General features: G+C 42.7%; 1 protein-coding gene across 3 annotated transcripts in view; it reads right to left on the bottom strand.

The window, feature by feature from the left end:
* The window catches only part of GHR (growth hormone receptor), a 233,673-nt gene that overhangs the window by 106,584 nt on the left and 110,837 nt on the right, over nucleotides 1–16,252 (bottom strand). For all 3 annotated transcript variants that reach the window (XM_081826072.1, XM_081826071.1, XM_081826073.1), the window contains exon 2: nucleotides 13,473–13,553. In XM_081826072.1, coding sequence (XP_081682198.1) covers nucleotides 13,473–13,542 — 70 coding nt within the window. In that variant the 5' untranslated portion in view covers nucleotides 13,543–13,553. The remainder of the gene's footprint in view (nucleotides 1–13,472; nucleotides 13,554–16,252) is intronic.

Raw genomic sequence — 16,252 nt, 5'->3', positions numbered from 1 at the left:
GGTCCACTTGAAGAATATACTCAGGACGGAGCTTGCGGGTATTTCTTGCTAGTGCTTCTGACATTTGTGCTCTATTGAAGGAAAATCTGGGTTGGAGCTTTTGGCTTTATCATTTTTGTTTGATAGTTTGCTATCACTGGTTGATAAAAAAGATGAGTTGAGAAAAAGATGGGTTGAGTTGAGTTGATAAAAAAGATGAGTTGAGAAAAAGATGGGAAAACAGCAGGAGTCTGTGACTACTTCAATTCTTAAGTTGCTCATTTAAGGTTTCTTACCACTTTAAGAGTAGCCCTAAAAAAATGATAATACCTTCATCTGTGTTACATACAGACTGTCAGCCGGCACCTTAAATACTTCTGGCAAAACTGCATAAATTTATGACATTGTATGAAAAAGAATTAGTCAATTAGTAATTACTATCACAGAACTTCAGCTGTATAGTCCAGCTGGTTTTCTATGGTTTGGGTCAAACGCAGTCCTTTCTTTCCTGGGACTCCCACAATATTTTGTGCATATTATCTCCATACATTCCTTTTGGATGTCTCACATGACCTCTCTTTTTCCTTTAACCTCTCTGTTTACTTGGCAAACCCTAAAGCCTCTCAAGGTACATTTATTGGTGGCTTCCAGCACCTGGCCCCAAAATACCTTAGATGAATGAACATATGAGCCAGTGAAAACATAAGAGATGTACTGTAACCAAACGTGTAAATATTTTATTTTTAAAAGTACTTCAAAAAAAAAAAAAAAAGTACTTCAACATGCTTTATGTAATCTGACTCCCAGAACAATCCTGGGCATTGTCTGTTCAACAAACAATCACCAGATCTGGACCAGTGGTTCTCCACTGGGGGGCCATTTGCCCACCCCCCAGGGAATGCTTAGCCATGTCTGGAGACGTTGTGGTTGTTACAGCTGAGGGTGGGAATGCAGCTCCTACCACCTGCTGGGTAGAGGTCAAGGATGCTGGTAAACATGCTATGACGCATTGGATGCCTCCCACCACAAAAAAAATCATTTGGCCTAAAATGTCAATAGGCCAAGTTTGAGAAACCCTCATCTAGGCCCTCGGTCTCTGAAAACTAGTGTAACTCCTGTCCAACAATATTTTTCTGATTAAGTATATCCTATAAGAAGTTACTTAGTATACCACATAAAACTACCTCTTGCATTCAGTCATCTTCCTCAAAACATACAAACAACTAGCCAAAAAGCATGGGAAGAGCAAGTTCATGGTTTGAGTCCTAATTGCTGAGCCAGGAATGTTTGGTTTGCCAGCTCTGTTCTTTTAGAAAAAGCACTTGGGTGTAGTTAGTACCTGGATACTTCCATGCATTTCAAGAAGAATGAATTCAGAACATTTATAAGTTCAGCTGTTTCTTACAATGGCAAGTGAATTCCACCTTTTGCCTTTGAGAAAACCATACCTGAGTGCGTGGGAGTCAGCAGGAAGTGATGGTACTATGGAGAAATATAGAGGTAGCCAGAAATACACAATGGAGTATCTTTCTATGACTTGCATAAAGATTCCCTAACTTAGTAGGTGTAATAGAGTAACACATGTGGATCTTTAATAACTCAGTCTCCAGCAATAAACTACAGGTTTTGGTAAATATCAATTTCAACAATGCAGAAGACCATGGATCAGGGAGAACAGAGGAATCTTAGGGATCATATTACTCAGATTTTCTGCCTATTTTTATTTTTCTCAATTATTTATTCACATGAAATCATACCTGGAAACCCACTGTGTAAAATCAAAATGATTTATTATATGAAGCGTCTGTGTTTGAACAAGAATACGGCACCAGAGTGCCTTGGCAAGTTAGCTCCACACTCCCACATCTTAATCCCAGCCCTCTCTGACCTATTAATTCATCCTACTTTGGGATAATTAGACTTGGCATAGAGTACTTTCTGGAACATCAACCTAATTGTCCCTGTTCTTCCTCTTTTGAAGAAAAGGTAAACAAAGACAAGATTAGGCTTTACTGAACACCTAACTCTTAGAGGGAACCATGCCACCTCCTTAACACGCTATCTTGTTTAATTCTCATGGATAATTTTATGAGCAAAGATTATTATCTTTATTTTAAGATGAGAAACGGAAGTGCTGAGAAGATAATTTGCTGAGATTTGCAGACTTGAAACAGGTTGAGCTGAAATTCATACATGCATATGTTTGATTCCCGAAGTCTATATTTATGGTATATTACTTTGCCACGTGATAAAAACAGAATTGGTCGACTTATTTCACTTAGCATAATCCCCGGGTGATGGGTATTAAGGAGGGCACGTGTTGTGATGAGCACTGGGTGTTATATGCAACTAACGAACTGTTGAACACTGCATCAAAAACTAATGATGTACTGTAGGTTGGCTAACTGAACATAATAATAAAATAAATAAAAACAGAATTGGTTCAAGCCCTCCTCAAGATGATACATTTTAAAAACAAACATCTTGCCATTGCCCCTTCATCACCCTTAGACTGAACATCACTAGTTCCTTTCACAGGATCTCACATCTTCACCATTAAGTCTGATTTGTCCTGGTTTGTCAATATCCTTCTTAAATCTTGGTGTCTGCAAATCACCAGACTCTTCTAGATATGTTGTGGCCAGTGCAGAGTCCAGAGGACTGGCGCTTTCCTTGTTCTAGATCCTCCATTTCTTTTTCTAAATTTTTATTTTTTATTATTTTTATTTATTTGAGAGAGAGTGAGAAATCACGAGCAGGGGGAAGGGTAGAGGGAGAAGCAGACTCCCCACACTGAGCAGGGAGTCCGATGTGGGACTCAATCCCAGGACCCTGGGATCATGACTTGAGCCGAAGGCAGACCCTTAACCGACTGAGGCACCCAGGTGTCCCCACACCTTCCATTTCTAATAAAGCAGCCTGAGTTTCCTTTGGCAGCTACGTCAGAATAGGTTACCTATATCTGCAATGAACTAAATAACCAAGTCTTTTACAAAGGACTTGCTGTAAGCCAGGAATCTCACATCCTTCAATCATGAAGTTAATTTTCTTGAACCTAGACACAGGACTTTATATTTATCCCTATCAAATTTTATCTTGGTAGTTTTGGTCCCCTACTGTAGGCTGTCAAGATACTCTGAAGCCTACGTCTGTCATTCAGCACATTTGCTATCTTTAGCTTTACATTTGCAGATGTGATGAGCCTGCCTTCCTTGTCTGCACTCTAGTCACTTATTAAAAAAAAAAAAGCCCAGAAGAAGAAGGTCTGTCACAAAGGACTGAAGGTAGGGCTTAGTAGGAGGGAATCTGTTCCGGGGTACCACATCCATATCTAAGAAATAATAGAAAACATAATTTTGGAGTTGAAAGGGACAGATTAGATATTTTTTCTCTGAAAGTTCTATTAATAGACAAGTAGTTGAATTTAGAGAAATTAAGAGCTTTTGCCCAGAACCACAAAGCTGATTACTGATAGAACTAGATTCATAACCAAGGTTGCTGATTAATTAATGATACTTTTTTCCCCCATGACACCATTAGATAGGATCACTAATGGCCAAGAAGACATTCCAAATTTGGTTTAAATAGTTTCTTGATACAATTTTTCTTTTCTGACACCTTGCCCCTTTCTCCTAAGAAAGCAACATAAAAAGAAATTCCAGTGAACTGAAGGCTCTTGTTCTTATAAGCTCAGTTTCACCACCACTGACTTATAGGGACAAATCCTTTCAGAAAAATGGCATAAGAACAATGCTCATGCAAACATAAGTCCTATCTGCAAAATAGGGTATGTTTATCCTATGAAAGGTAAAACTTTGGGTAAGGAAGGGTAGATTTAGAAACAGGCAGAAGTATATGGCGTAATAGTGTCTGTGTGTAGTCTAACTCCAGAAACATGTTGGTAGAGAGAGGAGACAGATTCCCTTTACTTTGACAGCTTCTGCATTCATAAAGAATACGTGAACACCCGTGAATAATACAGAAGAGAAAACCCAGAGTTGATTTCATAAGCAGTCCTTGTACCTCTCTACAACGATGGGGGGAGAGCCATGTGGATAACAGGACTGGACAGCATGAGAGGGTTCAGTGACCCAGGAGGTACTTTTCACAGAGTTTTTTCCAAAGGAGAAGAGGCGGTTCCTGTCCCCATAAACTTTGGCTACTGATTTAGCCTCAGGAAGAGATGCCCATTTGTTTTGAGAAAATTACCCATACCTCATCAGCGGTTATATCAATTTATATATAAATATATAATTTATATTATATATGAAATAATTTATATTATGTATATTATATAAATAATTATAAATTTATTATAGAAATAATATATATTATATATTATGTAAATAATTTATATTATATATGAAATAGTGAGGTCCAACACTGAAAGTCCGAGTACTGCATTAAATGTAACGACCCTGAATCTAAAGGACTTACTGAAGTAGTTCCTGGAATCACCTCCTGTCTTTCTGACATAATATAACTATGGTTCTTTCATAGGCTGATCAGGTAAACCAGCAGCCTCCAGGAATGAGATGAGATTCCTACCAAGGTATTATAGTTAGTTAGCCACCAGGAGAATCCTAGTACACGAGGGGCAGTATAGTGCGTGCTCTGACTGGACTCTCACTTTTGCCCTCATTAGCTTTGTAAACTAGTTATGTAAGTATTCCTGGTGTCCTTCCCTAAGGGTAATAATGGAACTTCCTCTTAGCATTGCTGTGAAGAGTAACTGAGGTAACAAGTATAAGGTACTTAAACTGAAGCCACTCGGGGCGCCTGGGTGGCTCAGTCGGTTAAGCGTCTGACCCTTGATTTCGGCTCAGGTCATTATCTCAGGGTCGTGGGATCGAGCCCCACCCTGTGGTGCCCCAAGTCAGGCTCCATGCTCAGCATGGAGTCTGCTTGTCCCTCTCCCTCTGTTTCTCCCTCCATTTGTGCTCTGTCTCTCCCTCTCTCTCAAATAAATAAATAAAATCTTTAAAATATGGAGCCACTAAAATGCTTCTGTGTAATTATTGCAATGAATTTGTTTTAATTTGGTGTCTCCACATCCCTAGTTCACCTAGTGACTAGCCAGGGGACCCGGTCTCACTCCTCCTGACACTGTGTCTGCCACACAGCAAATGCTCAGTGTCATTGACTTGAACTGACTTGCCAGGTATCACTACCAGCATCAGAGTTAACTCACTACAGACCCACTTGCTGACTTGGTCAAATTTAATTTTATTAAAAATACAAGAACTAGAGCACTAAGGTTTTTTTTTAATCAAACTTCTACTCTGAACATTCATTGTAAAAATGATAAATACAGAAGTATCTCATTTAATAGAAGTCTATGCTACATTGGTTCTATTGTTGAAAACACCTTAAACATTAGAATCCTCTTCTCAACAGTTTTCCGAAGGCATTATTATAATTATCTTTAGCTTCCAAAACTTTGTTGTGCAACTGCACTGCTTCTTTTAGGCATATATTGTTACTCATAAATGGCAGAACTGCATTTCAAACCCAGTTCTGACAAAGTTCAAGATCAATACTCTGAAATCCCTAATCTGGACTGCCTCTCCTCATGATGAGGGAAGAAAGAAACAGGAGTCTGATACGATTGGTACAGAGACTTGCTTATGGACCTTTTCTCCCAAGCAGGTTCTCTGTAGGTTCTGCAGGTTGTAGGTTCTCCGTAGGTTCTCTGGGTATCAGCCAAGGCCACCTGATCAACCTCTCCTCTCCTCAGGGAGTTCCTCCCTGGGTTCCCTCAACCCTCTCACAGTCTAAGCTTTGGGCTGATTGCTGCTGCCTCAAGGAAGTGATAGCCAAGGCAGGATCACAGCACCAGAGGGACATCTTGCCAAAACAAATCAAATGCAAATCAAACTGGGCTCCTACCAGCTAACTACAGTTGGATACCCACTGTGGGCTGATAGGCAGCTGGTCTCATGAGAGGCTGGAGTTTCGGTCTTTTCCTTCTACCTTCTGCTCTGAGGCATCAGTTGACTTTCCCCACACCGGAGGCTCTGACTTTGGATTCATAGCAACCCGCTCCCAACCAACATGTTGGAGAAATCCCTAAATTCAACAGGGAAGAGTTCTACTCTAGATACATTTCATGCTAAAGAAAGTGCTTCATAGTCTATTTTTTCCTTAACATAAGTTTTTTTAGACCTAGGAATCCAAGTTTTTAGCACCCATCCATGGAAATCAGACAAGACAGGGCATACAGGGAGTAGCTACACTTTCGCCTTTCACATCCATAATGGCTATAATAAACATGAGTTTGACACACAGGTTACAGCCAGCGTAGGCACAGAAATTAATCTAGCTCTTCTATTCCTCGATCAGAGCTTTCCCAGGAAGTCAGGCTTAATATGACAGCAAAGGGTAGGAGAGTTAGTCAACTGTGCTTATGAAGTTCTGAGCAAACATCCAGAGAATATGGTGCCGGCATGACTCACATGGGCAGCTGGGCACAGTCATACACCAGTTTGTAAGCCCAGCCAGGGCTGTCAGAGGAGCATGGCCCCCTGGGGACTCTGCTGCATTCTACTCCTTGCTAGATCTGGCCAAACTGCCCTGATGTGGAGCAGGGCTCTTGGACGGACTCCTGCCCATTTCCCTGTTCTCCTGCTCCCACCACAACACATTCTTCCATCGCCAGCTATTGTCAAGAAAAGCATGGTGCCTTTTGCTCCAACCAAGGAAGCAGCTGGGTCAACGGCTGGGTAGAGGAGAAGGGAGGATATGTCCTAAATGTTACACAGCCACAAAATGGTCCTTTCCTTAAAAAATGACCTCTTATTTTTGGGGAGGCCAAGGCTCCCCCAAGTACAGAGTGGTCAGCATCACCAACTAAATATCCAATGATGTGAATCTGGTAATTCTTACACATAGCACATGGCTGTCCATAAGTCAAATGCTCTAAACATGATTTCTGGTTCCACAAATTTGCAAGGTTTTACTAAAAGGTCAGAGAATACAGAAAATACCAGTTTTTTCATATTCAGAGATCAAGAAACCAAGGATTTTAGCAATATAACTTTGATTTTTAATTTTGAGGGCTTTGTACTTCAAGATGGGTTCTCACTGGAAAACTGGAAAGACATGATATTTAAGGAAAGGAATGGGGAAACCTGATCCAGCTTTCCATATAATCTCTAATCAGAGTTTTTGTAATCCGAAGGTCAATGTCCAAAGGGGCAGAGAAAACTTGGATTTGGGATCTGCAGGTCTCATTATGCCTCTCTCTGTCTGTCAATATTTGAGGTGATTTAATCAGGTAGGTGGGGCACAGATGAATGTGGTATCAGAGGTTTGGTGCTGGGTGACTGGTTCTTTCAATGCAGGATATTAGCCAGTGGCTGGTGCATGGGGTACAGAGTTCAGTTACTTGGAAAAAGGTTGGCAAGACTTAGGAAGGGCATCGGGCTCTTAGGCATCAGTGCATAGAGCACAGTTCTGGCCTTGATGGCATCTGAAGTATAGAGCAGAAAAACGAGATCATTCCATCCACAGAGAAAGCCCACAAATCAGGGCTGAGGGTAGGGCACAGGGATGCTTGGGGCTTCTTGAGGCCACTAGTTCTAGCTTCCATAGCTACACGGCTATTTCCAGACCCCTCCCACTGGAAGGGGGTCCTAATTCAGTCCTCTGAGATAACAGAGCACTAGTAACAACTGCGGGCTGTGACTGGAGACGCGGCAGATCAGAATTTACATTCTGATTCATTCATTCACTCCACAGATCAATGAAGATCTACTCTATGTGTCAGAGTGCTGGAGGAGGGGGGATACAGGGACGAACAAAACTTCCTTTCTGGATGTTAAGGTTTAGTGAGTTTTAAATCCATGACACTTTATTACACAGGGTACGCAGGGGTCACTTTGCCAATCATTTGAAAACAATTAAATTGCCCATTTCAAGCTCGGTCCAGACTTTGTCACACAACTTGAAACACAGGTGTCATTACAACCTCATTTAAAGAGGGACGCAAAGCAAATGTCACTTCTCCTATGCCCTGAGCCCACCTCCTCCTCCCATCCCTTTGCCCAGCCTGTTGGTGAGAGATTCTACTAACAACATCCCGAAACATTTCCTCATGGTTGGGACATGATCCACTATGTTCTTCTAGCTGCAAACCTGCCAAGAAAAGGTAATGAAGATACTGTAATTAGTGAAGGCGAAGGCTCAAGGTCAGAAAGGTGTTGTATAAACAGAAACAGAGACTCCTGATAGATATATCTGGGGAAATCCTGTGGGTTCATTTGAACAGGTTTGAGAAATATGGACCAGAGAAAACTCTGATTTGCAGCTGACGCCGAAGAAGGGCTCCAAGCCCCTGGGCCCTGAAGTCTGTGCACTAACCACCAGCCAGGGCACCACAGAATCCGCTCTTTGTATGGTCACTGCATCAGATTTCAAAGTGTGTTTATGTTACACATCATTACCGCCTTTACGCTGCTCACTACAGATCACGAGGACGCTTCTCTTCGGGTTTGAGAATGATACTGTTGACAGCATTACGTAAACACCCAGGCAAGTGCCGGAAAAGCCCAAACGGGAGGGTGGAAGGTGAGGGTCGTAGCGGCTGGGGACCGCCTGACGACAAGTGAGAAGCACAGGATCTGGGTAAGCTGGCGGGTGTAAGCAGCAGGGGCGAGGCCTTAAAAGATGCCTTCGTTGATGGCTCTGAAATGCCCAACATTCTTTACCGTATAGAGAGTAAAGTTAAGGTTTAAACAGAATTAACTCCGGGAAAGTAACTCCTTGACTTAAATTCACAGTGAGGACAAAATCACTGGCCACAGGTTCTTCCCAAGAGGGTTTTCTAGGGAAAAGGTGCTGGGTGGTTGAGGGAGGCTGGGTCCCACGTCCTGGAGGGGGAACCCAGGCAGAGGCTGGAGGGGCGGCTCCCAGCTGGGGTGGACTCCTGTGACAGCCAAACCTGGGTGAGCCCCCAACCAGAGGCAGAAAACCCAGTGTGTCCGTGAACAGGAGCTCTGGCTACACATCATAGCCATCATGTCAACCTCGTTCCTGTCGACCCCGTAAGAGGAGCCCCAGTTTAGGCCACTGAACCTAAGTGGTGGGGAGACGTTGTGCATACCAAGACTGGTTCATGCCCAAAGAGTTGGAGTCCACGGTGGAAGACTAGAGGTGTAGTCAGTCACTGGCATGCGTGAATTAACATTCAAGGTTCACGTTCTTCTTTGGTGGTTCCAGTCCTTTCATTTACTAATTAGCTGAGGCACAAACCTACTCACTCACCCTACCAGCTGCTTTGCAGGGGTGAGTCACTTAGCTGCGTGTAAGCCTCACCGACCCCACAGATTCTGCCCAGTGCAAAGCTTCGCTGCTATCAACTTATCCAGCATATACTTTATTGCACTCCGTGAGGTAAGTACATAGCCCGGTGATGATACAATATCTGGGGGTGGTACGTTCCAGGCCTCAGGATAGAGTCATGAATGTCCAGAGATGGCACAGGGAGGGAGCCAGGCCTTTACTTCTCTGTGGACCCTCGGGGCACAGGGGCCTAAGCCATATGCCAGCCACACTGCGAAGGTGGGAAGACAGCCGTGGGACCCGAGCGAGGACGGGCAGGAGTGTTGGGAAATGGCCCACGGCTCCATCAGTCTCAGGACGTCTCCTCCCCTACAGAGCTGCTCCCTGCAAGGACCACTTCACTGCTAATAGGCTGAACTGTGTTCTGAGACTTCACGGTATTAAAAGTGAGTCACTGCTGATGTTGATAACGTTAACTACAAAGATGAGAACTTCGAAATGGATGGAGGAAGAAAGCTCTGACAGTTCCTGAAGTCAAAAACCCACACGTACTCGGGCTCCAAGTATGGGTGGTTCTGCCTCCTCAACATCTCTGTGATCCATCTATTTTTTACAATGGTCACATTTATATCATCTCTCTCCTGACCTATTACAATCCTCTTCCTCTACATTCATCTCTCTCAAATCCACGTTCATCCTATTGCCAGTATTATTTCCAAAGTGAAAACCTAACAGTATTATTACCCTGTTTAAAACTCTTTAATAACCCAAGGGGATCACAATTAAATTATGTTTACTCATCTGTCTTCTCTTCTGTAAACCATGGGCTCTCTAAAGGTAAGAACATAAATTTAAAATCCATCCTTGAATCCAGAAAAGTGCTCAGTAAAAACCTGATGAAAGACTGTTTTGTGTCACCATCTGCAGAGGTCTGTGCTCATCTCCTCCACTGGCAACATTCCAAAAGATAAGGCCAGGGGCTCCTCAACCTGGCTGACTATGCCCTGCTGAACTCCAGTGTCAAAGCGGTTTGTGATCCTGCGAGGACCCAGTGACACAGGGTTGCTGATGTACAGGGACTCAGGCCACGGCATGAGAACAGACTGAAAGATTTCTTCTTGTTCTTGGTGACAGTAAAGACTGCAGCGATCTAAAGGTCTATGGTGGGTTTTTTTTTTTCACTCCTGGTGTGAACAGAATGCCTAGAACTATTCCTTCTTGAAAACATGTAATAGGCACACCGTTTACTGTTTACCAACTACAACCATGAATCTAATACTTGCTTGATATGTATCTTCTATGTCTTGGCAACCTCCCAGGGCTCTGTGGAGACCCACTGGAAGGGGGTAAGGCTTATTTTTTTAAAAAATACAATGTTCCTTCCACTGGGTCATTATTTCCTATCTGTTAGCAATGAGAACAGAGGTGTCTTTTTTTTTCCCCACATAAGTGCTGTATCAGTTTGCACAGGTTTATAAAAAATGTTCAAAGAGATACCAAGAACATTATTTTGAGGATCCTGATTGCTTTAGGACATGGCATCGCACTCCTAGTATAAATTTTTACCTTGACTGATACAGAAGGATATAGTACCTTTTAATCTTTGGAGGGACTAACATTAAGGATGGAAGACAAAGAGAGAGCACCTATTAGAAGACTTGAACTAACACAGTGGTGCACATTTTGATGTTGAGTTCTCATTTAATTTCCCATGGGGCAATTAGATGTAATGAAAAATCCTCTCGGGGCCAGTTTATTTCTAACTGCTCATCTGCCCCAGCAAGAAAAACCCTGCCCCAGGATTCAAGTGCCAACCTGCCCTAGGCACACAGACCTGTCATCCTTTACCATCTCGTGGGAGACTCTACTCCAGGTCATACCTTCCAGATCCTTTATTCCGTGGTATCACCTCTTTCCCTGGCCAAACCGAATTCAAATGAATGGCTGGTAAAACTACAGTAGTGTTTTGTTTTGTTTTAAATCCTTACCTATATTTTCATTCTGCCTTATACAAGAGAGAACATAAAAAAAAAAAAAATTTGGCTACCATTCAGAACTGGCAGAGAAAGAACCGCATGGCCCCTGAATGCCATCTGAGATTCAAGCCGTGTTATGTCACGTGATCACTTTGGCAGAAGTCACCAGATAAATGCCAGAACTGGTAAACACACTCACATGTGTGCACGCTCATGTTCAAACATGTTCATCTACAGCTTCTTTTTTAAGATTTTATTCATTTATTTGAGAGAGAGAGAGATAGGGAGAGAGAGCGAGCACAAGCGGCGGGGGGGGGGGCGCGTGGGGGCGGGAGAGGGAGAAGCGGGCTCCCCGCTGAGTAGGGAGCCCGATGCGGGGCCCGATGCCAGGACCCTGGGATCATGACCTGAGCCGAAGGCAGACGCTTAACTGAGGCACCCAGGTGTCTCTCATCTACACCTTCTATGGACACATCATACTCATCCTTAACAACAGCAGGCATTTTAAGGTAGACCTCTGGAGTAGCCACATAATTCAAAAGAATTTGGGTTAGCCCACTAACTTAAAAAAAAAAAAAAGGAGGAGAAAAATGTTTTCCTTTGCTAAATTACTTATTATGTGTAAGTACTGGTAGGCTGCAGGATTTGTTTGCCGTAGGCCATTGCATTTTCTTATCTCTGCTACCCCCAAACAGACCAAGCAAACAAAAAACTATCAAAAAGCAAAACAGAAAGCAAACAGAAAACCAGTTAATGGTGTTGTTTTCTCCACTCTCCTTATGGAGTTAAAGGTTTATGTCAAAGCTAAAATGTCAAAGCAGCTGAAAGAGATGCTCTTTGCAGACTCTAGGTCTAAATGTAACTTGAGCTCTCGCCTTTAGCTGGGGACACATTTTTAATTTTCTTTAAAGATTTCCTTTGCCATACTTTTCATTTCACAGGTTTTTTAAATTCCTCAAGCCTTGCCCAGTGGAGTGAAAGCCACCTTAATGAAAAAAGTAGAGATTAAACCACCATGACTTTGGAACAGCCGAGGATCTCAGCTGTAATTCTTTGGCTCAGAACCAGGGTCTAAAACCAGCCATGGGAAAAGCTGCTGAAATGGAGCCTGCAATTCTCTCCATGTTTGACTTGCATAATGTTGACATTATAACACCAGAGAGACCCAAAAATATTTCAAACAATTATGACTTGTTTTCTAGAAATACTTTTAAATTGCTTTAAAAGATAAAATAACCTATTTTACCCCCCCCCTTTTTTTTTTACTCTGGTCGCCCTCAGCCGCTCACTACTACAGATTTATTTTTGGCTCAAAGGTCAGGGAGGACATCTTAAGGCACTACCTCTGCTGTTAAACTGTGTTTTCCAACATGAGTTGCCCAGGGAGTAGGGGAATCAGCTACTCTTAAAGCAACAACTGAATGTGGGGTCACAGCATGGGAGAAATAGTTTATTTCTTATGTTGATGCCCAAGCAAGGAAAAAAATCAAATAATCTTTTAAAGACAATCTTTTAAAAAGTCTCCCACCCCTTTATAAGCACAGTTTCCTTTTTTGGACAGAAAAATCCTTCTTCTCATTCTCTTTCATTACTCTTTCTTGTTCCAGTTATTTCTGCCATGAGACATACGTTTGAATATACTGAGACTTCTCCATGAGGAAGATGGCATAAAAAAGGAAGGAGAATTATAGAGACGGCAAAGGAACTCATGAGTTCTGAGTACATTATTCAACTATTTTCAGTTGTGTCTTCCTTCAAGCTTTGCCAAACGGTAATCACCCAGAGCGTGAGAGGTGAAATTTATTTGAAACCTGCAATTTCTGCTCTCAGAGAATATGATTCAGAGACCTTAATTCTGAGCTCTGGAAATAGGGGATGATATCCTTAGTCACGGACGAGCAGAGTGATCAGTAGGTTAATAACCAACCCTCCAGTGCAATTGCGATATCTCTCCCAGGACCAAGAGACCTGGCTTGCCTTCAGTATAAATGCCCTCAGCATGATTTGCAGCATTATTTTTGATGTATAAACATTAGACGCCAAAACTGTATTCCTCCTAAAACATCCACAGAAAGTCCTCCTAGCTTATGATTTTAAAGCTAAGACAAGTTTCCTATTTGCTGTTACTTAAAACTTACCTCTTTGAATTAAATCATCCAAAGAACTTACATTTAACAAATAAAGTTCAGTGTTATTTCAAAACACTGGGGGTGGGAATGGGAAAGCAGAACTCACCTTCACTCCCAGAAACAGCGTTGCCTGAGCCTGCCACTGCCAAGGTCAACAGCAGCTGCCAGAGATCCATACCTGTAGGACCTGCAATCACACAAAAAAGAATAAGATAAAGCCAACTAAAAGCAGACCATTATCACTGCATACTGTTTAAAAACTGGCTAAACCACGAATGAGCTGACATGCATGTCAGTTCTCAAAGGAGTCCTAGTACATCTTTCATTGCCCCAGAGTCTCGTATTGTTGTACTTTTCATGAGGGCAAACAGTAGGTTTATAATAAATTCTACTTCCCATGGGTGCTTGCCTCAGGAAATAACATGGACACTAGCGATTTTCACACCCTGGCCAACAGCCCTAGAAGCACCTCACCACAAGGTGCTTCAATAATAGGGCCAGTGTGGTTTCACTTTAACTTGATCTGGAAATAGAAAAACTCGTCAGCAGTATCACCAAGCATAGGGCCTTGAGCTGGACAGGCCATAAAAGGAAAAACACAACAACCCACTTGTAATAGGAAGACTTCTCCAGTGTGTTTCCCAGTGAATAAAAGAGCGCAACTAATACTCAGAAGAGTGTACTAATGAGCCATCATGGGGAGGTTTAGCTAGAAGACAGCAGAAAGGAGAAGGTGAGAAGCAAAAGACTACAAAACATCTCTGCTGCCTAGGTAGCCCTTCTTAGGATACCTGGTGTCCTGGGTTTTCTGTTTTAGGAGGAGTGTGGCTCTGAAAGACCAGGGAACATCCCAGACTCAGAGAAAGGTCAGTTCGCAGCCTTGCTAGCTATCTGGGATCCCCAGTGTGGCCACACCTGAATCCCTTCGGTTTGATGAGTAGGGGAGCAGATCATGCCTCAGCCAGCACGTGCCTTTACCTGGAGGAAATAAGCTGCTTTGGAATCAATAATCCAGGGGTCCACTTCTAGGATCTCTGAAGAGACATGTTTGGGCTGGTCTAAATTGAACTCAGCACACTGTCCTTTGGAGGCTGTTGCTACATCTAACAACTAAGGCCAACTCCTTTAAAGCTTAGCCATACGATTTCCATAAAATTACATTACTTACACATCACTCAGGCATACCTGATCATCGCCCTGGGCTCTCCTCCAGGGCCTCCCTCCGGCCTCATTTTCACTATTGTATATTCTTGACGATAATGAAAGAGCCCTTCTCGTTACCCCTAATCAGGCTGAAATGATGAACAAGAACATTTGTTCTCGTGGGTAATGGAATGAATGGTGTGGTCCCCGGTAATGGCCGTGTAATTCTGAATAGGCATCAAATGTGATATTTCATACTTTCATTTCTAGATAGTGGAGGGCCCATCATTTCTTTTTTTGTTCCAAATGATTTTATGTTCTTAAAAAATTCTAACAATACACATCTCTACATCAACTGAGTATCTTCCTGTGTCTGAATACGCATGTGCATGCGGAATGCCTAAAGAGCACCCTCAAACACTGCCCCCTGGAGTCACGGGCAGAACTGAGTGTGACACGGCACGTGAACGCACTTGGCCAATTATGAGAGTTCACACAAATGTGCGTTACAGTTATCGTAACATCCATGTTTTAAATTCCTGACCTGGAAGGCTCCGAGCTAATGGCCTTGCATCAGCCTCATCTACTTTGCAAATGCGAACCTTGGAGCATCTCTCCTTAGATCCTTTACTAGCAGGTGAATAGGCCATGTAATCCGAGCTTGAAGCCTCCAGCAGAAATACATAAAAAGGCTAAAAATAAATATGCTAAAGGCTGAAGATGCCATCCTGTTGTTAACTGGATATTTCCTTTTAAAATTTATTTAATTTTTTTTTTTTTTTAAGTCGGAAAAGCATGGAGGAACTGGGTTAGTTAGTGTTATATAGTGTTAGTTTTACTAGCAATCTCCCAATGCACTTAGTGTCAGGTGAAGAAACCTCCCTTGGCACTTGTTCTCTGGATATCAGGTTGTAACAGAATTCTAATTCCCAGGCAGGGTTTTTGGCTTCCCAACTGAATAAAGATATGAATAGGTTTGCATTGCTCAGACGGCTGCTTTCTCTGGTTTGGAAGTCGCCTCTTCAAATATTTCAAAGATACTTGGCAGATGCCCAAGACAAGTGAATTTTGCTTCAGATGAATAGTAGATGACTCCCTCCCATCCCAAACTTTTGAAAGTTGCTGTCTGCAAATGAATCAACAACCTACGATCCAAATGAGCAACAACCTATCTCCAGAGCACGTGTTCTATCTCATACAATGAGACAAACAAAAAGAATCTTAAAGCAAAATCAACCAGAAATCTGTTTGCACACTCCTACAGCAGAAAAGGAGGTATTTAAAACTGCCATTCTCCCAAATAGGAGCTGAGAACCATTCACTGCAGCACTGAGACTACTGCATACGGCCCTGGCCCGAGCTCCAACTAGGTAGCAGAGAAGAGGATGGAGAGGTGTGGTTGGATTCAGGAAGAGCTCATTGTTTCATCCAAGACTAAAGCTCTGCTTCCACGGTTGCGGGCTCAGTGGGGCTGACTGTCAAAGTAGTCCCCTAGTGAACTGTCCCCAGGGCCAGCACACAACCAGGCTGACGGACATTCTGTTCGATTTGACTGGAAGCTGCCCCCTTACGTTTTGCAGAACTCCCTATGGCAGCTTCTAGATAAGAGGATCCTTCTTTGTTAGGTGTTAGCTGGGAGAAAACGTCCCTAGGAGAGGAAAAAGTGCCAACATAAGAAGTGTGAAACTTCAGGGTCGTCTGTCGATAATGTGCCAGATGTGAGCAGGACAAAGTCCCATTATT

Source organism: Leptonychotes weddellii, chromosome 7 (assembly GCF_054177405.1).
Source record: "Leptonychotes weddellii isolate Sample4059 chromosome 7, ASM5417740v2, whole genome shotgun sequence".
Lineage (NCBI taxonomy): Eukaryota > Metazoa > Chordata > Mammalia > Carnivora > Phocidae > Leptonychotes > Leptonychotes weddellii.
The sequence above is the reverse complement of the archived record's forward strand: the minus strand, read 5'-3'. Positions and strand labels throughout refer to the sequence as shown.